The 23,733-nt window shown below is 41.8% G+C and overlaps 1 protein-coding gene across 1 annotated transcript in view; it reads left to right on the forward strand.

Annotated features, from left to right (window-relative positions):
* Positions 1-22,633, forward strand: part of LOC134222772 (roundabout homolog 2-like) — a 294,250-nt gene extending 271,617 nt beyond the window's left edge. Inside the window, 9 exon segments of the mRNA XM_062701928.1 lie at positions 10,740-11,336; positions 11,862-11,878; positions 11,880-11,976; positions 11,979-12,029; positions 12,032-12,130; positions 12,619-12,699; positions 12,702-12,895; positions 17,302-17,541; positions 22,433-22,633. Of these exon segments, the coding sequence (XP_062557912.1) occupies positions 10,740-11,336; positions 11,862-11,878; positions 11,880-11,976; positions 11,979-12,029; positions 12,032-12,130; positions 12,619-12,699; positions 12,702-12,895; positions 17,302-17,541; positions 22,433-22,633 (1,577 nt within the window).
* Positions 22,634-23,733: the final 1,100 nt, after the last annotated feature.

Below are 23,733 nucleotides of genomic sequence, written 5' to 3' on the forward strand. Positions count from 1 at the left end.
CTAAAGCGTGTACCGGATACCTGGGACCACAATATCCGCGGCGATAGTAACAAACGATGGCCTGTATTTATTTAGTGTTCAATTTTAAATTTTTAAATTTTTGAGGAAATGAAAGAAAGAAAGGAAATAATTGGAACGTGCTCACCAGTTCATCCACTATCAAAATAGCTCCTGTTGGAACAAGACGCATCAGGAATATCCGAGAAGATGACATGATTACAATGCGTTTACCACTTCTCATCCTTCTTTGCTTCTGTTGGAAGTGGGCTCATGTAACCAACTGTGGCCGATTTGGCAGCTTTAAAGGTTCGATTGGAGTTCGTGGCTTTGAAAGTTCGGGTCAGCTTAGTTCAGCTCCAGCTTTAAAACTTTGGTAAAAATTAACCATCCTCTATAAGTAAATGAATATAAGGGCTTATCAGTGATTTAAAGTAACATGCATTCATGCAGATGTTTGGGAAAGGTCCGCACGATTCAAACACACCAACGTAAATTCGAATGCTTTCCCGGGCACGGTCCGCACGATGTCCGAAAAAGGCTCGATCAAACTCTGTCGCCATATATCACTTTTGGTTTGAACAGCATTCCTCACTTCATCAAACCTCCGTAGAGGGCATGATTTACTTCAGACCTGTATCCGATCCATTCTTGAAAATTGTTCGTTTTTGAATGCTTTATAGAAACGGCCGAAAATAAATTAGAGAAAAAATTGACAACGAAACCAATAACACGTCTGGTCCATTTCATCTCCAAAGTATTAACAAAATAACATTCACATCAAAGGTATTTCACCATCAGTACCTAATATTTTGCTATTTCAGTAGCTTCCGTATTCGTTTTGTCCGCTGCTGATCCCCAAGCCCAAGAATTCCTCTAATCAGTTCATACATGTGTATTGTGGATTAATCAATCAAAATTTAACCAAAAATCTATTGGCGAATTATCCATTTTACTAAATTCCCTGTTATTGGCTGAAATTCGCTTTCAACATTCGACTAAATGTCTGTTCGAACAAATGTCCATTCGACTAAATGTCATTCAACTAAACGTCATTCGACGAAATGTCCCAAAGCTATGTTGCGCCCTTACCCTAATGTGGTGAAATATTAGTAACACAATAACCAAGTTGATCGATCTATTTCATATTTTTTCAATTACAGCAGCAGCTACCAGATCAACCTGGCAGCTTCGTTCAAGGTCGGGTACATATAGCTAGTTGAAAAAAAAAATGAGAAGTAAGAAAGCAAAAGTACAAAGCAAGAAGTGAAAGAGTGAGAACTGAGACGTCGAACTTCGTACTTGTCACTCATAATTTCTCACTTCTCACTGTTAAAATTCAAAAGAGCAGGGAATCAATATTCGAGCAACGCCTAACAATATACTCTTTGTCATCAACAGAGTTTGTTCCTGACAAACGCACCTAGCGACAAACCTTTATCAGAACCCGAACACAATATGACAAGAATAATTTGCCTTGCATGCTCTGATATTTCCGAAAATACGATGCTAATTTTGTAAACATTGTTCGATTCTCGAATATTTCCATAAAACCCAAAACTGTAATGGCATAAAACCGAAATTTGCTCTAGAAATAAAGCAAATTATCTTCTATTTTGTTGCTGACAAAATTTTTCGGATCTTTGTCATTATTATCTACGACAAAAAACTAAGCTTTATCGTTGGTTCTCTTTTCTCGGTTGTTTCGCATGCGCATTAAAAAAAATTGATTCCCTGTAAAAGAGCCATGAGAGAAGTAGAAAAAGAAGAAATACAGAATCATCGTCTTCGACCAGAGGCCGCACATACTGAACACTTACCATCTAGCATTAGACAACGGATGAACATTTGCACAACACCCAGTGGACCAATGATAAATTTCCCGCTTCGCGAAAAAAATTCTCCATACCAGGGAGGGAATCGAACCCACACTCCACGGCATATGCGTCTATACACATGGTACGAACCGAGTTACTTCTCACTGTTTGTTCCTCACTTTTTACTCGCTTCTCATTCCCATATCGGAATTTTTCACTTCGCATTTTTCAGTTCTCACTGTGAAAATTGAGAAGTGCGAAATAAGCGAAATGAAATACAAGAAATGAGCAGTGAGAAGTGAGTCACATCACTTCTCACTATTTATTCCCAACTTCTCACTATCCATAGAGACACCTCACTTCTCACTTCTTGCTCTTTATTCGTATAATATGTAGTCACATAGCAGATTTTGATACACTTTTTTGCACAAACAATAAATATAATTATGGTTCATTTAATTGTGCCATAGCAATATATACAGATAAAGAATATTATGTCAAATGTTCAGAAAGATTGCAGGTAGGGAGAAAGACGGCTTTGGCAGGTTTTGTTCTATTATTGGCAGGTGGTTTTTGTCGACTAAATTTTATGAAATTTTGCCACAATATTCTTTGATATTCAAAGAACGTTTAGGCCAAATTTGAGCCTAGTCAGTCATAAAAAACCCCCCTGCCAATAACAGAACAAAACCTGCCAAAGCCGTCATTCCCCCTATTATCAATTTATTACATTTTTTTGCATTTCCCCATGCAAAACGAGTTTGAATAATTCAACGGCATAATATTCAAGTTGAAGAAAACTGACATGGGACGCTTATGCGAATAGGGGCAGTAGAGTTGAATGAAATCACGTAAAGTAAAATGCTGCGAACGAGTAGAAGTGTGAAGTGTAGCGTCTGAACTATTGACGTGATATTTTCCTTCTGTGATCTGTGACTCACTCGTTGAATGTGAAGACATTTAATGATTCTTTATTCATCTTTCGATACTTTACAACAGGGTGTCGACTACCTGGAAAAACCTGGAAAGTCAGGGAAAGTCAGGGAATTTCAATTTGGACCTGGAATGTCAGGGAATGTCAGGGAATTTTGATTGAGGTCAGGGAAAAATCACAATACTGTAATAAAAATTCATATTGATTTAAAAAAAATTCAAGCTGTGAAGTATATTTTATTTTTTTGTGTGACCCGTTGGCAGTCTCTAGACTAAAAGTCTACTTCGGGCATATTCCATGTTACTCATGGTAATCTAATTTGCCTCTATTAATCTATTTTAGATCAATAACAGAGGTTGCTCAAATGGTCACTGTTCAGGCCTGATCCAAATAGCTTTTATGAAAAGTCCCCCTTATAATTTATTATTTAAATTTAAAAAATCACATGAATAAAGAAAAAAATACATATTTAGTTTTAGTGGTTTTGTGTCAGAGTAATTTTTAAATTTTTTGCAGTTTCTTCATTAGTGGCGTGCAAGTCATGTTCCCATCAAACAAAAGAAGTTCTAAAAGTTCGGTCAAATATTTAATCATCAATCGAGAGAGTTAGTCGTAATGTAATTATGTTGATGTGATTGTAGGAAATACAATATATCACAATGAATTTGTTATCTTTTGATGTAAATTCATCGAATAAATGTATGAAAATTATCTAAAGGGTGTACGGAATCAAATTGCATCACTTTGAACTACTCGCCAACAACTAGTCTATCAACCAATTGTAATGAAATTTTCAGGGACCGAAATACAATATGTAAGCTTTGACTACGTATAACTGTTTCACTTTAATTCTTAAATACATCCAAATGCTGAAGCTTTTTCCTTAAATGAACTCATAAGATTTTGTACATGTCCTTAACTAACATTTTTCATCCTGCAATCCATCCCATCTAAAAATATTAACTAATCTTATTGTCTCAGTCGATTGTTTAACTTAAAAAAAGTCAACTTTACCAAAGAAACCATATTTTTTGACGCCTCTAACTATTACAAAAATCGAAAACAAAAAATCAAAAAAGTGCTGCAGTGTGAACCGGCCTGAACAATGAGATTGAGGCTCTCTCGATTGAGGCGAAATGTTATCGACTTTTGGAAGTGATGCAATTTGATTCCGTACACCATTTAGTAGAAGCAATCGTAACTAAATCGAAAGGCCTAAATGGGCCATAGTTCAGAACCGTTCAACAAACAATCATCAAAAAATTTCAACCTTGATATTTGAAGGCTTATTTCATGAAAACGTCGAATACTACGATTGAAAGTGCCACAAACAAGATTCTGTAGATAATGTTTAAAACCATTTCATGAACTTCCATTTGATGATGGGCTTATAAAGACATTGGCACTTTGGTGGTTGAGAGAATGATAGTGGATAAAAGCAGAAGGAAAAACTGGGGTAATATGCATCCCCGGGGCAAAACGATCATTTGGCATTTTTGAGGTGGCGATGGTAAAACGTTACTCCATACTCCACAATCATAGACGCTTCCTAGATAATTTAAAGCAAGGATGTTAACGATCATTCAGTAATTTATGTTCAATCATTTAGTAGTTTGTCAATAACACATTCAGAAGCTGAATTTCAAATTATGTTGTATGGTGGATTTTGAAGGTTTTTCTACAACTCTGCCTAATGATTCGTTGTTTGAATTCCACTAGTAACGGAGTTATAGCTATAGTTTCAGTAATTTAGACTAAATGATAACAAAATTCCAATCATCAAGTTTGAGTTACAGCAACTAGCCCTATAACTCCGTTATTAGTTGAATTCTAATAACGAACCATAAGGCAAAGTTGTAGAAAAACCTTCGCACTAGAAGTCCACCATACAACATATTTAAAAATTCAGCTTCTGGAATGAGTTATTGAAAAACTACTAAAATGATCGTTAACATCCTTGATTTAAAGTATGTAATTTGATATATATTGACAGAATCAAGAAGATCACATCAATCAGACGGTTTCAAAATAATTCTTCAAAACTTTTCAACAATGTTTGTATTATCTACAGAAGACAAAGACAATGCTATGTTCAGTTATATTTGCAAATCAAAAGGATATTTGTTGTGAACTTTACAAACTGCGACTATTTGCATATTTACTCTACAAACGAAATTATAGTCATGTTAATAGATGGCTATGTTTATGTCTAGACATTGCCTACTTACATTTTTTTAAACCAAAAACATTATTAAAAACCGGCAATGTTTCAGTATTACATTCGCTGCTTTGATTTTTTGTAGATTTATTAGAGTGATTTTGTATGTATAAAATAAGTTCATCCCTAAACGTTACTTTTGATGTTTACAAAACAATTTTATCAGGAAATATTCTGGTTGATGTTTGAGAATTTTGTCCAGAGACTACCTCAGTGAGATACACTGGATTCTGTTTTTACACGATTTACATTTTCTCAATTTTTAATTCATCCTAAATGTTTAACTTTAACGCATAATAATAACCATGTGATTTTTCTTTGAATTATTTAGAATTTTTTTAAACATTTCACGATCAAAATTACCAGCGGAAAAAATCGTTTAAAAACAGAATTCTGTGTAATTTGGAATATCTTCTGAAGATAATTTTTTTTTCTCTCTAAATTTGCCAAATTACTTCAAAATTCTCCCTGAAAAATAAAAAAATGTTCAGTAGATTTTTTTTTTCAAAAACTCTACTACAAAAAAACTTAATAGACTGTATGGTATTTACTCAAATTAGAATGTATTTGTGGAGGGATTCATACAAAAAATATGCCAAGGAATCTTCAAACATTTTTCCACGAGTTCTTCAAAAAATTCCATAAGATATTTCTTATGAAGTTTCATCGCTTGAGCTTGATTGACTGCTCGTAGTTGCTACTCCATTATGACCAGATCAGCTGTTCTTGCACAGGGAACCAACAGATGTTTGCTTGGGACTAGCACACATCTTCAATGTACAAGTACTGGTGATCTCATTTGTTAAGATCATACTGGCGCTTGCCACGTCAGAATGCAAGTCAATGTAGGAAGGGGAAGGAAATGTTGATGCAATCACTCGCCCACTGCTAGCCGAATATACCTCTGCACTCTGCACATTTGAGTTCATGCGGAATTTGTTGGAATTTTTGGGTTGGGTTCGAGAAGCAGAGGTCCGTCTTGGTTAACGAGCTGCCAATGTGATAGATAGCAGAAAGCAAGTGATGGAATTTCTAATTGGATGTAGGGAACGATCTCCATAGTTCATTTCAATTTAGCAGATTACTGTTAGAAAACCTCAAGTTGAAGGTATAGGAATAGTAATGGAAACGGTATGGAAGTGCATTTCAAGTTCTAGCGATTCCTAGACCATGAGGAATATAGAGGAAGATACGAAGGAGGCGCATTGATCGGACCTGGGATTGAACCCACGACCTCCTGCGTATGAGGTAGAAGCAGTAGCCATATGACTACCAAGCCTGCTTTGAAGTTTCATCGCTTGTTGTAGTTGTTGAAAAAGTCTAACATCGAGTTGATAGTAATTGAACTTTCTGTAAAAAAAACAATGCTGTAATTTCAAGACGATTGATCCACTTGGGACGTTTTGGCAAATATCTAAAACTCGATAAAATAAATGGAATAGATGTAGCTCTCCCTAGCATTTGAGGCTAGTTGTGCCACTTCTTTTCCGAAGGACCTGAGCATAAGAAAATTATTTTGAGCTTTTTAGTGGAATGTCTTCACTTGTCATAAGACGAGTTTGTACAATCCCATTGAATTCCACCACTTAATTGTCAGTCAAATCAGTGTCTCGTACTTGACTCGACTTGAAGAAAATGATCGTAGCTTACACTATTTATACTATGCGTAGGTATAATAATTTATCTAGGTACTTATCTAGTTACATTTACTACGGTGTTTACTTCCACTCGCTTGTTGCGCTTAATGCTTAGGTATAAACTTGAAGAGCCAGGAGCTACCATTTCCTTGATCTTTAATCAACAACCGCGTTTGTACCTGTCGGTAGATTTCCAAGCTCTCAGCAACATCAAGCTTCCACGGAGAAGAGACATTTCTTAAAATTTTAATGTTTGATGTCGTAATTGAATGACTTTCCTGATATACATGTTCAGCTACCTTACACCTAAACTCATAATTTAATCCCTTATCAGTTTCCTCTTAGCCTTACTTACTTCTTCAAGCCCAACAGTGTCTTCAGTTGATTGCTTCGGCTGGAGAATACTAAATCGATGCCGAATTTCCTCAGTCGATGGCGTAGCTGGTGGGTGATGTGTTGATCATAGGGGACCGACACCCTCTTCAATGGTTCACCGATCGGTGTCAGTTTGTTTTTCCGTAGGTTCCTCTGCTTCTTGTTGATGATTGCTTGTATTGTTCTTTCCTTGTATCCGTTGATCCTCGCTGTTTCCAAGAAATGTTGTAGCTCCTTCGTTTTTCCTTCTTCGCTCAGGGGAATCGTCTGCATCCTGTGGTTCATGTGATGAAAAGCTGCCATTTTATGCTGATACAAATGATTTGATGTGTGTGGGATGACTCTCTAGGGGCCTTCCTTAGCCTTCCTTAGGACTCTAGGGGCCCTCCTTAGCCGTGCGGTAAGACACGCGGCTACAAAGCAAGACCATGCTGAGGGTGGCTGGGTTCGATTCCCGGTGCCGGTCTAGGCAATTTTCGGGTTGGAAATTTTCTCGACTTCCTGGGCATAAAAGTATCATCGTGTTAGCCTTCATAATATACGAATGCAAAATGGTAACTCGGCTTAGAAACCTCGCAGTTAATAACTGGGGAAGTGCTTAATGAACACTAAGCTGCGAGGCGGCTCTGTCCCAGTGTGGGGATGTAATGCCAATAAGAAGGGATGACTCTCATGGTGTTGGTGGGCTTCCTGTAGATTTCGAAGTCTAATGTAGCATTTATTCCCTTGATAACCTGTAGATCCAAGAAAGGTAATTTACCTTCCTTTTCCTCCTCGTGGGTGAATTTGATGTCTTTATGCACGTTGTTTATCGCTTCCAAAATCCTGGGTAGATCTTTCCGGTTGATAATGCTGAAAATGTCGTCCACGTATCTCCACCATTTCTCAGGTAGTACTCCTTGTTCCTCTAGGTTGTCCTCCAAATTCGCCATGAATAATTCGTAGTAAATGTAACTAGATAAGTACCTAGATAAATTATTATACCTACGCATAGTATAAATAGTGTAAGCTGCGATCACTTTCTTCAAGTCGAGTCAAGTACGAGACACTGAAGACGGCTTTACTGTTGAGGTCGAAATACGTATCTGTCAAGATACAATTAAGTGGTGGAATTCAATGGGATTGTATTAACTCGTCTTATGACAAGTGACCTGAGCATATTCGAACCAAAATATTTAAAGTATCGTAGTGGTTATAATGTTGTCCTGGACTTATTGTAAGTGCTGAATGGATTTGTGGAGATTGTAGGAATTGAATTTTAATATCTGTAAGATTGCAAGCAGTAAGTGACGATTATCAGAAATCCATACACCCTACAGAAAGTGAATAAGCATTCTTATTCCGTAAGTATACTTCAGAGAAGGTTTTTATGTTCCTGATAATACCAGCAAATCCGTAGGCATTTTTAACGGAATTTTAAGGATTTCTAGAAGTTCCCACGATTGTTTGGAAAGAGTTCCAAAGTCTTGTCAAAAGATAAGATAGGTACGAGATTCCACATAAATTTCCAGAATTAATAAGAAAACTTCAACGACTTGAAAAGTAGCCGTGGAGGTCTATTGCGATTCTAAAGAAACCGTGAGAATTCACGAAGGTTGATGAGGGCACCAGAAAGTTTATAACATTATTTGGAGCCAATTTCGGGAGCTCTGCGCATTTACTAGAATCTTTGTGAACGACCAGAATTACCTACCATTTATTACAAAACCTTAATGTTCTGCTTCTACAAGTGAATAGGCTTCTAATAACTCAGGAACTTGTTTGGTCTTCAAGGATTTAAACATGCAGGGATTTTCATATGCTTAAGAATTTGAAAAAATTATACCTGGAATTTTTCGAGTAATTACTGGAAAGTCAGGGAATTTTATTTTCGAATTTGAATCGATACCCTGTTTACAACTTTTTCCTACATAAGGAGCCGTTCTCTGGTTTAATTAATTGATAACCATTCGTGATGATATGAATCTGTACCCACATGGTTGGCTCGATTACTTTTTCGCATTACATAAATATTCTATTTGTATTGAAAAAAATAATATTGAGCGTCTTAGGGGAAAATGTTACAAGGTTAAAATACTTCAAACTTCCATTTACTTCCGCTATATTCACTTATGTATCAACAGATACGTATTTCGTTTTCTACTTGGAAATTTGAAGTATTTTAACCTTGCTATTCGTATTGCTTGGGAACATGTTTTTTGCGACATGTGATAATTTTTAGTTACAAGAGAAATAACGATATGGGTAACTATAAAAGATCTAAGAATGTGGTTCACCATCACCTAACCTACGATCACAATTGATTACCTTAAGAGCCTTGAGTAAGCGCAAAACCAATTGGCCGAAACGTCGGGAATGTAAACAAAAAATCGTTCTTGAGTCTACAGATTAAGAAAGCCAAGTTAACCTGAAGTAAAATACTACAAATGGGTAGAAGCGTGTTTTGTCTGAGTTATTAACGTGATATTTTACTTCCGTGGTTTTAAAACCCCTTCCTTGGTTTAATTTATGGATCACCAATCGTGAGAATATGAAATTGTTCCCACCTGGTTGGCCCGATTACTTTTTTTGCATTATTCTATATAAGTTAGGCCGTTACAAATATTTAATTTAAATTATGTCCTAGTAGTCTCCGGAAGGTCAAGGGGGGACAACAAAAAATAAATATTTAAATGAAAAAAAAAATAAAAAAACTCGTCGGAGATGTTAAAGAATGTTTTGAAAATCTTCAAAATTACCCGAATTTTTTGTTGTTGCCCCCTCAAAATATTATTTTTGGGCAAAAAAATCTGAGGGGGGAGGAGACATAATTGTTTTTAAATATTTGTATCGGCCTTATTTGGGATTTTGGGAACATGCTTTTTGCGTCATTTGACTATTTTTAGCAATGGTAAAAAATACGGCATACTCAAAATCTAAGAATGTGGTTCCGCGTCGCCAAACCTCCGACCACTGTGCCCGTTCACTACCAGAGATAAGATGAATTCGCGTGTGAGTGGGTGCGGTCCTTAAACCCAACCGGACAGCAACTGCAACGTCGCCTCTGACTGCAGTGCATACAGCAGTGAGTGCAGCATTTCCAGAGCCTGTCCGCCCAGCTCAGGTAGGGGTACCATCATCGCATCGTCTCGTATGACCGGAAGCTACCAGCAGAAGCTGTGCTTCTACCTTTCTTCGGTTGCAGTTTCAAAAAGACAACAAAGGGCGAACGCTGTTTTCAGAAACAAGATCAAACACCCGAGCATTGGGATTCCGGTTGGTTGGAGTGCAAGTGGGACGGTTTTGGTTGGAATGTAAAACGGAATATACTTGTAGTGTACGTCTAGTGGTGGATAGAGGGCCCCTGGGGGCGAAAGATTGCATTTTTGTTTTTCTCTGATAGGGCGGGCCAATGACTTGGGAGTGCACTGCCACAGTTTAGGAGGCACTCTATGGGATTGGTATTCAGGAAGATGAGGTTTCTGGTTTCTGATTGTACGCGCTGCTTGCTTTCTTGGGGTTGGCTCTTTGTGGGCGGTTGAATAGATGCGGTTGCTTCCGGGCTTTTCTCTGGAATTTGTTAAATTGTTTCGAATTTATAAATTACGATGTTTTCCGAGATCAATCGATATGATATCAATGCACTTATATGTTGGTTTTGAGTGCAAAAAAGATTATTTCCTTTTTCTCCATTGTATTCACGGAGCCTCTATTTGCAGTCCTTTTCCAAAGACCAGTTATATTGCATCATCTAATGCTGTTCCCATTACTTTCTTTTGCAGCTCAATATCGCACACCACGCATCACGGAACACCCCAGCGATGTCACCGTCCCCAAAGGTGACCCCGTAACGCTAAACTGCCAAGCAGAGGGCAAACCTCCACCGCTCGTCCAATGGTACAAAGATGGTGACCTTGTCAAGCTGGACTCCAATCATGTGCAACTGCCGACGGGTTCGTTGTTTTTCCTGCGAACCCTCCACAGCAAGAAAGAACAGGATGACGGCGTTTATTGGTGCGAGGCCAGCAACAAAGCTGGAAAGGTTCACAGCAGGAACGCCACACTGCAAGTGGCCGTGCTGAGGGACGACTTTCGGTTGGAACCTAAGAATACGCGGGTGGCGGCGGGAGAGACGGCTTTGTTGGAGTGTGGCGCCCCCCGAGGGAACCCAGAACCCAGCATAAGTTGGAAGAAGGACGACGTTCAGCTGGATCTGGATGATTACCGGCTCAGTAAGGATCTGGCGCGGATCCGAATTGTGGATAGCGCGAACCTTCTGATTAGCGACGCTCGGCCGGGGGATGCTGGTCGCTATCAGTGTGTTGCTCAGAACATGGTAGGCTCACGGGAGAGCACCTACGCCAAGCTGACCGTTCAAGGTAAGAATGGCGCCAATTTGGTTGGTTCGTTAATTGGAAGGTGATAAATAAATCACACTTTGGTGAAGCGTGAACGCTGCCCAATTTGCATTTAAAATTTGCCTTCAAAAATATTAGGACTTGATGGCCGTTAAAATGAAATACGACCGCGGAGAGGATGCTAATTTCCGATTTTAATTACTGCTCTCTGATATTGGCTGATGGCGTTATGAAACCCAAACCGCATGGACCCACGATGACATAAAAGACGATAAATCTGTGCTGCTGGGAGTAGTGCCCTGTTCCAAACATCCTCTGTCGAACTAATCAGCATATTAAATTGAATTATCGTTTACTATTGGCAATGAGCGGTCGTATATCAAACGATTAAACGGTGCCTATTTTCATTCCCACAGTTGTAAGTTCTGAGGCTAATTTATGACAGTTTTAATCAGTTTGATCATCACCGAACACAACAACAGCAAACCACGGTCCTGATCACAAGATGATTAATGAGTATAATTTTCTTTTTTTGCCAACCAACAGTTAAGCCATACTTCATCGGCAAAACCAAGTGACCTCACCGTATTGGAAGGAAACCGTGTGCAGTTCCAATGTGACGTGGGAGGAGATCCCTTTCCGCAGGTGTTGTGGAGCAAAGAAACGGGCACATTCCGGTCGGACGAGCGGAAATACTGGAAGAAGATCGTAGTTTGTCATCCGAAATGCAACCCCGGACGACCGGGGACAGTATATCTGCGAGGCTCACAACAGTGTCGGACAGATCAGCGCCCGAGCGAATTTGGCTGTCAACAGTGAGTATTGTTTGGAAAACTTATCGATTTTCTTTCAAATTGTTTGGCATGTAAACAGCTGCAACCGCATGTCCTCTCATCTTCCAGCACACTTTGCCAAAACAGTCAATACACAATTTTGTCATTCTTTCTTGTTCAAATAATTAACGCCATAGATGCCTTATCAGGAAGCAATTTTATTGCTCGACAGACGATAATCCCCCCCGCAACTCACGATAAAATATCATTTTTATGAGCGACACCGGTCGCGTTTCGTGTCGCGCTCCCTCATTCGTGTGCTAAACTGAATCAGTACTTGATTTTTACAACCGGTGAGACATATTTGATTTTAGCTTCCGCCCGGCTTCCGAACTTAAACTCAAACTTACACACGCAGTTTTTTATTGCCCCAAATACCACCCCATTTATTCCAACCAAGTGCGAACCGAAGTTTACGATCACCGCTTTACGTCTTTTTCCTCCTCGAAACGCACCACCCGCTCCCGCAGCTCCACCGAGTTTCGTCGTGCGGCCACAGGATCAAAGGGTTGTGCCGAATGGGGTGGCCACCTTCCGGTGCGGTGCCAGCGGAAGCCCCCGCCGTCGGTGTTCTGGACCAAAGAGGGCTCGCAAACGCTTATGTTTCCGGAACAACTCGTACGGCAGTTTGCAAATCTCCGGACAGGGGCACTGCAGATTCGCGGCGTCCAACGCGAGGACGAAGGATATTACGTGTGCTCGGCGCTGAGTGTGGCGGGGTCCGTCACCAGTCGGGTGTATTTGCAGGTAAGGATGTTTTTGCCTTTCTCGTATTTTAGTTTTAATTTGAATTGGGCCACCAATTTATTTCAGTCACATTCGCTAGAGCGAGTAAAGTGAAACTGTCGTATTGAAAATTGAAAAAGTTCTACATAAAACTTTAAATTTAGGGCTGAAAGCCTCTCAAATAAAGACAATTCAATTCAATTCAAAATTCAACCATAATTGAACTGATGTTGGAAATATCTTTCGATGAATTCAAAAGGATCAGACACTCTCAAATTTTTATAAAGATTTTCCAAGTGAAGGTTTGTCTCCACTTGTTCTTTATTTTGCAGAGTTCATAATAACATAAATTGGTTTATTTTGAAAAATAAAATAGAATAATGAACATTTTCAGAACAATTTCTTAGATCAGTGGTTCTCAAGCTGAGGTACAAGTACCCCTGGGGTAGCTCGGACAGAAATGCGTAATGGCGGATGTATGACAATTCATATATAAACTTGTTGATAAAGATTTGATAGTTGTAGTTTATTTTAAAACTTTGTATTGTACATAATATGCATGGCACCAAAACCAGCACAGTGTATGAAGGGATCTCAGACAAAAGATCAAAAAAAGAAAACGTCGAATGACTAAGATCTAGAATCTAAAGGTTAGGATGACTTCATTTTAGAGGCATGAAGCCTTGTTTTTCGAAATGCCCAGTGGAGGCTCAGAAGCATTCTTTCAAGAGGCCTGAAAGCCCTCCTTCAAAGGCCTGGAAGCCTCCTTCCAAGAGGCTCTGGAAGCCCCTTCAAGAGGCCTGGAAACCTCCTTCAAGAGGCCTCGGGAGCCCTTCAAGAGGCCTGGGAGCCTCCTTCCAAGAGGCCTCGGAAGCCTCCTTCAAGAGGCCCGGAAGCCTCCTCCAAGAGGCCTGGAAGCCCTTCAAGAGGCCTGGAAACCTCCTTTCAAGAGGCCTGGAAGCCCTTCAGTGGCCTCCTCAAGAGGCCCGGGAGCCTCCTTCAAGAGGCCCAGCCTCCTTCAAGAGGCCTGGAAGCCCTTCAAGAGGCTCCGGAAGCCTCCTTCAAGAGGCTCGGAAGCCTCCTTTCAAGAGGCCTGGAAGCCTCCTTCAAGAGGCCCGGAAGCCTCCTTCAAGAGGCCCGGAAGCCTCCTTCAAGAGGCCCGGAAGCCTCCTTCAAGAGGCCTCGGAAGCCTCCTTCAAGAGGCCCGGAAGCCTCCTTCAAGAGGCCTGGAAGCCTCCTTCAAGAGGCCTGGAAGCCTCCTTCAAGAGGCCCAGCCTCCTTCAAGAGGCCTGGAAGCCTCCTTCAAGAGGCCTCGGAAGCCTCCTTCAAGAGGCCTCAGCCTCCTTCAAGAGGCCTGGAAGCCTCCCTTCAAGAGGCCTGGAAGCCTCCTTCAAGAGGCCCAGCCTCCTTCAAGAGGCTCAGCCTCCCCTTCAAGAGGCCTGGAAGCCTCCTTCAAGAGGCCCGGAAGCCTCCTTCAAGAGGCCTGGAAGCCTCCTTCAAGAGGCCTGGAAGCCCCTTCAAGAGGCCTCGGAAGCCTCCTTCAAGAGGCCTGGAAGCCCTTCAAGAGGCCCAGCCTCCTTCAAGAGGCCTGGAAGCCTCCTTCAAGAGGCCTGGAAGCCTCCTTCAAGAGGCCTCGGAAGCCTCCTTCAAGAGGCCTGGAAGCCTCCTTCAAGAGGCCCGGAAGCCTCCTTCAAGAGGCCCGGAAGCCTCCTTCAAGAGGCCTGGAAGCCTCCTTCAAGAGGCCCGGAAGCCCTCCTTCAAGAGGCCTGGAAGCCTCCTTCAAGAGGCCCCAGCCTCCTTCAAGAGGCCTGGAAGCCTCCTTCAAGAGGCCCGGAAGCCCTTCAAGAGGCCCGGAAGCCTCCCTTCAAGAGGCCCAGCCTCCTTCAAGAGGCCTGGAAGCCTCCTTCAAGAGGCCCAAGCCTCCTTCAAGAGGCCTGGAAGCCTCCTTCAAGAGGCCTGGAAGCCTCCTTCAAGAGGCCCCAAGCCTCCTTCAAGAGGCTCAAGCCTCCTTCAAGAGGCCTGGAAGCCTCCTTCAAGAGGCCTGGAAGCCTCCTTCAAGAGGCCTGGAAGCCTCCTTCAAGAGGCCCGGAAGCCTCCTTCAAGAGGCCCAGCCTCCTTCAAGAGGCCTCGGAAGCCTCCTTCAAGAGGCCTGGAAGCCTCCTTTCAAGAGGCCTGGAAGCCCCTTCAAGAGGCCCGGAAGCCTCCTTCAAGAGGCCTGGAAGCCTCCTTCAAGAGGCCTGGAAGCCTCCTTCAAGAGGCCTGGAAGCCTCCTTCAAGAGGCCTGGAAGCCTCCTTCAAGAGGCCTCGGAAGCCTCCTTCAAGAGGCCTGGAAGCCTCCTTCAAGAGGCCCGAAAGCCTCCTTCAAGAGGCCTGAAAGCCTCCTTCAAGAGGCCTGAAAGCCTCCTTCAAGAGTCTCGGAAGCCTTCTTTCAAGAGGCCTGGAAGGCCCTTTCAAGGGGCTCGGAAGCCTCCTTTCAAGAGGCTCGGAAGCCTCCTTCCAAGAGGCTCGGAAGCCTCCTTCCAAGAGGCTCGGAAGCCTCCTTTCAAGAGGCTCGGAAGCCTTCTTCCAAGAGGCTCGGAAGCCTCCTTCCAAGAGGCTCGGAAGCCTCCTTTCAAGGAGGTCTCAATGATCTTGACGACTTAATTCAATTGAGTGTTTATAATTATCGAACAATGTGCTATAGGATTCAAACATGCTCGCAGTAGTTAAATCTTCCAAAGGTTTTGGATCTTCAGGGTACAGTCAAACTTGACCTTCAATATTTTGCCTGTGAAGCCGACATCCTGATGAACATTTTTTCTGAAGAAAGGGGGATCTAGCTCTCTTCTGTGCTGCTGAACCAGCAGAACCACAGTTGAGGATAAACTTGTAAAAATTGAGTCCCTGAGGAAGGTCTCAAACGGACCGGGGAAGATCCATAAAGTACGTCACGCAAAAATTGGCGATTTTGAACCCCTCTCCCCCCTTCGTCACACTTTTTGTATGAAATCTCTAAAATTTTTGTATGAGTCGTCACGCTGCTCGAAACCTTTCCTCCCCCCCTAGGAGCGTGACGTACTTTGTAGATGGCCCCCCGAAACGTTGGACAAGATTAAATAACAGTGTTTTGATTTTGTCAAGACTGAAAAGCCATCTCCGAATCATTAAACTACAGTCGAAATTATTAGGTCATGAACATATACTGTGAACGCATTGTATCCGTGGAATTACTAGAGCAGGTTGAACACAAAGAAATTTTTTGGAAAACCCTACCGCAGTATTTACGTTTGCCAAAAATGCAACTTGAGTGTAGGTACAAAAGATTTCAAGCTAGAGCAATATCTTGCAAGCACACTAGCTCCACCTATTTGTAACATTCCCAATTTTTTTCATGTCATGTTTACAAATTCCGATTTTTTGCGATAACAATAATTGCAATATAGAATATTCCACATTTCGGAATATCTTGCAAAGTTAAAAATGATGATTTCATACATACCCCCCAGCGGCCAAATTCTAAACTAACAATGTCTCAAATCGAAGCACACGCCTTACACAGTACAACTTTCTTGAAACGGTACAGTTTAAAATGGCCAGAATTTTCAGATATAATAAGTAACATAAGGATGAAAAATCAGTGATTTGGTACCCTTTTCAAGAAAACCCCTTCCAGCGAGGTACCCGCCCACCTATGGTCATTCTCAAGGAACGTCTTAAAGAATGATTATATTATCTTTCGAAGCACCCGAAAAATGTAACCAATTCATTTCTGTGTATAATGGTGGTCTTGCCAAAGAACCAACTGGTGCACGCTTCATGAAATCTTGATCGTAAATGACGCACTGTTGCGGCTGTCACGACCGCCATATGCGTAACCGAATGGATTTTTTTTTGCCAACGCCAAGGTTACTGGGACCGCTTCCAGACGGTCTAGGCTCCAGTGGAGCGGTCCGCTCCCCGTAAAATCTCGGGCGAAAATGACGCGCTCGTGCAAGACACGAATTTTTTATGCGCAGAGAAAATGAAACGGTGGGCCAAAAGGTGCGTATCTTACATCAATCTGATGTCCGTGTTGGGGATGCATGAACGAGATAATTAATAGTTTTAATACAATTGGCAAATTGGTGGGAAGTTTGCGAATTGAATGATATAATAATCGAAAAATTCCATCGAAAGATAAAGGCACTATTACTGTTTGAAATTTTACATGATTTCGTAATAGTCTCCAATTTTGAAATATTCATTTTGCACTCTGTATCCAACTCTTCCATTTAGACGTAGATTACGTCAAAAAGCCAGTAAACAATTAAAAGCATTAGGAAAAGTTATTGCGTGGAAATCAATGATTTAAAAGTAAAATATGTACAAACCTAAGAACATCAATTGTAAAGTGAAATCAAAACACAAAACAAACACTGTATTAACGATTTTCTGTATTCCATCAACAGGTCACCTCATCGCTGGACTCCATCATACCGCCTCTGCTGCAACTTGTCCCCACGAATCAATCCCTGCCGACCGGTTCAAGTGCCATCCTACCGTGTCGTTCTGGCACAGTCCTCCTCCGTCGGTCAGTAACTCGGTCGACGACGGTGGCCACATCGTCTGGGAACGGAACGGTTTCGAGCTATCGCCGGCATCCTCATCGCGGTTCACCCAACAGCCAGCCGGCTCCTTCAAGATTGACGGTAAGTCCTTGCCCCCTCCCAGCACGTAAACCGAACAAACACAACTCAAACGAAATCATATTTCCTTCGAACAAAGAGGCTTGGCATCCATCATGCGGAGGCGGTAATTTTAATTCCATCGGATGGGCGCGCTCGCCAAGGCCTCTTCAGAAATCAGCTCCTCTTCGTTCTGCGGCTCGGTCGAAGGCTGCCGGGTTGTTGTAGTCTTTTGAAGAGCCTTATCCTATTCGCACATTCTCCCTGGCTTCCTGTGCGCTGTTGCGTTCCTGAGTAATAGGCATTAGGAAGCAGCGTGTGCCGTGGGTAATGAGATCTCAGGCACTTCTCTCAACTGGAACAAAGGATTGCGCAAGGAGCATCCGGATGATGCTTTCGGCGCCTTTTTAAACTCTCCGCGATAAATAAGAAATGTTTCTTCAATTAGTTTGTTTTAGAGACGGTTCATGATTTAAAATATGGGGCCCTCCTTAGCCATGCGGTAAGATGCGCGGCTACAAAGCAATACCATGCTGAGGGTGGTTGGGTTCGATTCCCGGTGCCGGTCTAGGCAATTTTCAAATTGGAAATTGTCTCGACTTTCCTGGGCATAAAAGTATCATCGTGTTTAACCTCATGATATACGAATGCAAAACAATGGTAATTTGGCTTAGAAACCTTGCAGTTAATAACTGTGCTTAATGAACACTTAATAAGTACTTAATGAACACTAAGCTGCGAGGCGGCTCTGTTCCAATGAGGGGATGTAATGCCAATAAGAAGAAGAAGAAGAAGATGATTTAAAATATGTGATTCTACGAATGAGGTTCTCTTGGTTCTTTTGAAAAACTTTATATTTTGAAATTATTCTTTTGAGGAAGTTTTCATGATGAAAAATTAAATTTTATTCTATTTCTTTGGTGAATTATGAGATTTCATGAAAATTAAACATTTATTTTATGATCGAATATATTTTTCTCCCTTTATCGACAATCCTCCGAGTCGAGGCGTGCGAGTTTGAGTACCACCACAATCAATTCATCATCATCGTCGTCGTCCGTCATTATCTCAAGCCGATTTTCTTCCATCCGTATAGGGGGATCTAAATTTCACCATTCCGTCCCTATTCTGGGCTGGGGCAAAATGCATCCTTATTTGACAGGATCTTATTTGAATGACTTAATTGATGCATTAACACATGTTGCACAATGCTGACTCGAGACGATGCCAACGTCATCGTCGAAGTTCGGAACGTTGGAGGTGATGAGCAAATAGTCTGTAAAAGGCAGCTTTTCTGCCAGTCGACGACAGCGGACATGAGCTCCATTATGGTGATTGCTAAGTATTCGTTGGAAGGGATAATGTGCGCAATTTTGAGCGAGGATTTCAGTCGAAAACAATGGACCTTCGTTCGCAATTTTCAACTAGGGTTGGGTGAAATTAATACTGAGAGAGTGAACCTTTTTGCGTGACTTTCTGTGGAAACCATCGTAAAAGTATGGGGGAGAATGTTTAATTACGGATAGCTCTGTTGAATGTTGTGGGATGATTTTTGACGTTTTTGATGGACAAATAAAGAGAAGCAAAAGATTGATAAGGGATAGCTTGGTAAATATAAAAAGATTGATAAGGGATTAATTGAAATATTAATTTTATGCTGCGATAAAAATAACTTTGGAAAGGATGAAAAAATCATTTTTAACAATTGATTTGATATATGTGTTTAGAATGATCTGAGAGGAATAACTCCTCATGTGAATACTATATCTACTAGTCTTATATTAGGCCTTTTGGCTTTGCAGATTATTCAACTTTTCAATTTATCGTATTCGTTCTTGCTGCATAGAAATTGAAAAACAAATTTGTTTTTTTTTCTTCAATATATTTTTAAAAGGCCGGATCCTCGATCAATCTTTCTCCAGGATGTTTCTTAATCATTTCTGAATCACTTTTTTAGCTACGTATACATACGAGGTTTTTTTTTCTAACGCGACTTTTTGCCTTTCGGGTATACTAAGTAAACATAAAGGCTATAGGATTACTCCAAAACCGAACTTTTGATAGAAGGCTCGGAGAGCAATCGACTCAGCTCGGCGAATTGAGGTGATGTCTGTATGTATGTGTGTGTACAAAAAAATGTGAAACACACTTTTTTTGTACTTTTTTTGTATCCGATTTGCTTGCAACAGGTTGCATTCGACTCGTAATCCTTCCTAATTTTTAGCCATTGAAAGTTGAAGGTAGGATCATTTGGCCGAAACCCATTTGGCCGAATGCCACTAGGCCGAACAAGCCATTAGGCCGAAACCCATCTGGCCGAAAATCATTTGGCCGAACAAGCCATTAGGCCGAAACCCATCTGGCCGAAAGTCATTTGGTCTAAAGGGTCGTTTGGCCGAAAGGGTCGTTTGGCCGAAAGGGTCGTTTGGCCGAAAGGGTCGTTTGGCCGAAAGGGTCATTTGGCCGAAAGGGTCATTTAGCCGAAAGGGTCATTTGGCCGAAAGGGTCATTTGGCCGAAAGGGTCAAACTGAGACGTCTCATTTCTCACTCCTCATTTTTCACTTCTCGCTGTCAAAAGTGAGTAATGCCAAGTAAGTAGTGAGACGTCTCACTACTCACTTCGCGCTTCGCACTTTTTACAGCGAGAAGTGATAAATGTGGAAAGTAACGTCTCACATCTCACTCCTCATTTCTCACTTCTCACTGTGAAAAGTGAGTAAAGGAAGTGGTTAGAGAGACGTCAATCTTCTCGTTCCTAATTTCTCACTTTTCAATAAACTATTCGGCTGAATGACCTATTCGGCCAAATGTCCCATTCGGTCAAATGACCTATTCGGCCAAATGACCCATTCATCCAAACGACCCTTTCGGACAAATGATCCTTTCGGCCAAATGACACTTTCGGCCAAATGACCCTTTCGGCCAAATGCCCCATTCAGCCAAACAACCCTTTCGGCCAAACTACCCTTTCGGCCAAACAACCCTTTCGGCCAAACGACCCTTTCGCCCAAATGACCCATTCGGCCAAACGACCCTCTCGTCCAAACGACCCTTTCGGCCAAATGACCCTTTCGGCCAAATTGACCCATTCTGCCAAATGACCCTTTCGGCCGAATGACCCTTTCGGCCAAATGACCCTTTCGCCCAAACGACCCATTCGGCCAAACGACCCTTTCGGCCAAACGACCCTCTCGGCCAAACGACCCTTTCGGCCAAATGACATTTTCAGCCAAACAACCCTTTCGGCCAAACGACCTTTTCGGTCAAACAACCCTTTCGGCCAAATGATCCTTTCGGCCAAATGATCCTTTCGGCCAATTGACCCTTTCGGCCAAATGACCCTTTCGGCTAAATGACCCTTGCGGCCAAACAACCCTTTCGGCCAAATGACTTTCGGCCTAATGGTCTGTTCGGCCAAATGGTATATTCGGCCAAACAACCTTTGGCCTAGTGGCACTCGGCCAAATGGCTTTCGGCCAAATGACCCTTCCCCGAAGGTATCCTACGCTACTTTGCCCAAGGTGTCTCAAATAGACCAACGCAAAATAAACTTACCTAAGAAAAAGTGACATTTGAGCAGGTCGTATAATAAACGCAAAATGAACTTTCGTTCGAGTGAATACCCTGCTCAAGTGTCAAAATCCATTAGGCGAAAGATTTTTGATAAACTCCTGCACAGATCTATGGAGACGATTTTATGCGTCAAACAAGCAAAACTGCCATGTTGAAGGAGCTGGCCAGGTTTGATTAAAAAAATATAGCCTCAGCCATTTTTTTTCTGGAATTCTAATTCTTCATGGAAATTTTATTTTGCTGCCGCTGGTTTCCACGCTACGACTCTGAGTAGGATTGATCCGTGGCCATCCAGCAGATTATTCTCGACGAGCGATAATTGCGGGCCAACATTGGTTTAGTTCTAACGTATTTTGGAAAGACTTGTCATAGTTTGTTCAGAAACTATTCTGACTAGAAGAAAAGACTGGGGGCGAAATATCTCATAAGATGTTTATAAAGCAAGATGCAACTACTGTAATGAAGAAGTTTGAACCTAAAACCTATTTTGCAATAGAGCAAATACAATTGTATTTTGTTCAGTACACGACGTGGCAAAAGAAATGTTGAAAAAAAATCTGTATATTTTAGTCGAGAATCAGTTATCAATTTCAAATGTGAAAGAATTGAACAGAATGCTGTAATATATCTGCATGATATGAAATTCTCGAGAGACATTACCCAAGAACAGGCCGAATTCCACCGGTGCCGTATAGCCAAGCGCACAGCCAAGAGCGATGGGGGATAAATCAACAAATACCTAAAATAATTGAGCACGATTTAGTTGCATTCCCCATCGGCGTATGTTCTTCCAAGCTCCACGGTCATGGAGCTGCCAGTGCATTGGAAATGCCTACAATGCCCGCTGAATAGACCAATCGCAATGACTGATGATTTTCGGTTCCATTGAATCCGTAGATAACGACCACACGACCTTAGGCTTCGGCAGAGGAAAAACGATTTCTCCCAATCAAAAGTGATCCAAGAGAACGACGACGACGACGATGCGGCATGATGATAGCGAATTTCTATGATAGTGATAGGCATCTCTGTTTGGTCGAGTTTGCTGCAGCCAGGCGGAGCCATCTAATCCACGACCTAGGCGAAGACTTCGACCAAGATACCGGGAATGTGTGCATAATTATAAATGCACAATCTCGCTTCCAAATAACAACCGACCACAGAGCAAAAGCCACGGCAGCCTGTGGGATGCAACAGATCCCACCTCACTGTGGTGGTTGCTCGGAATCGTTCTGATGGCGGCGGCGGCGGCGGTGATTCATTGACAGTACAAAAGCTCAATCAGCTCTTAAGCATCATTAGGTTATCTCTTCATCGGATCTTGATTCTTTTCTCCCGAAGACGACGACGACGACGACAACAACAACGACGACGGCCAAGACTCCATCTATTTGCGGGCGCGGTGCATCTCTGGTTTCTTCTTTGTGCGGAAACTTTCATCTCATCTCATCTCTGGGACCAGTCGGCAACTTGACTGTTGCCGCCCTGTACAGTGATTCTTCATTTTTGTCACGTTCTGATTCTATTAGAATCTATTTTTGAATGCATGTTAATGCTAATGGCGATACAGATATTGTATGATTTTCATGGTGTTTATTACATCACACTCAGCCAAGCCGTATTTAAGCTTAAAAGCTCCAGTTTCTAGAGCTTAAATAATCTAATTGAGAGAACATTCCGTGAATGCATTTGCCAATGTTATCAAAACCGAGCAACACCTGTACCAAAAGCTATTTCCAGAGAAACTCGCTGGAACAAGTGATGGCCAAGCCGCGTCGCCTCCACATCCGCCAGCACCATCGGCCCAGAGAGCGATGATGGGGGAAAGATAATTTGCATAATGACATTTAATTGAAAAGTCTGTTTTCAACTGAATGCAACCACAACGACAACAAACCGTTTCTAGAATAGAACTAAAATGCTCTTTTAGGCGAGGACGACGACGACGCCGCTAGTTAGTTCGCTATGTTTTCAGTTCAGCACTGTGAGTGAGCTCGTTAGAGGATGCAACTCAATTGTCGACGGTGTTTTCGTCCGTGAAATTTTCTTCTGGGTTCCGCCCGAGCGCAAGGAATAGCTACCACCATGGGCACGGGGGCGAGACGAGCTGAGTGGTGCATTCAAATACAATGACAGTGAATGAAAAGTCCTGGATGTGCTCTCGGAGGCAGTCTGGTTTGATTGATTACAGTTTAATTTGTTTTACATTGTGGAAAAACGCTTGTCGCAAGTGCTTTCGGTTGGGGTCGGGAGATTCAATTACTGAAGGCGCGCGGCAATGAAAAAGGGTATCTTTCTCGGTTGAGTAGGGACGACGACGGCGCGGCAGAAGCACTTAATGACGATGATATAATGCTATTTAAGTGATTCGTGCTTGTCTGAATTTGTGGGATCTTGTGTGAATTCATTACTGAGCTAGATGAGGGAATGTTTTGAGGCTGTGTGATGATTATCTTGGCTAGAAATGAGGGAGGAGAACGATTGGGACAACAGATTTGATTGATCAATGGAGATTGATCGCTTCTATGTGAATCATACCATGTGGGGGAAGCATGCTATCAAATATAGCTAAATGGTGCTGTTTACAATTTATGTATTCGTTTTAGAGAGGATTGGGTCAAAATTTTACAGATGAATCATGA

The sequence above is a fragment of the Armigeres subalbatus genome, chromosome 3 (genome assembly GCF_024139115.2).
Source record: "Armigeres subalbatus isolate Guangzhou_Male chromosome 3, GZ_Asu_2, whole genome shotgun sequence".
NCBI classification, from domain to species: Eukaryota; Metazoa; Arthropoda; class Insecta; order Diptera; family Culicidae; genus Armigeres; species Armigeres subalbatus.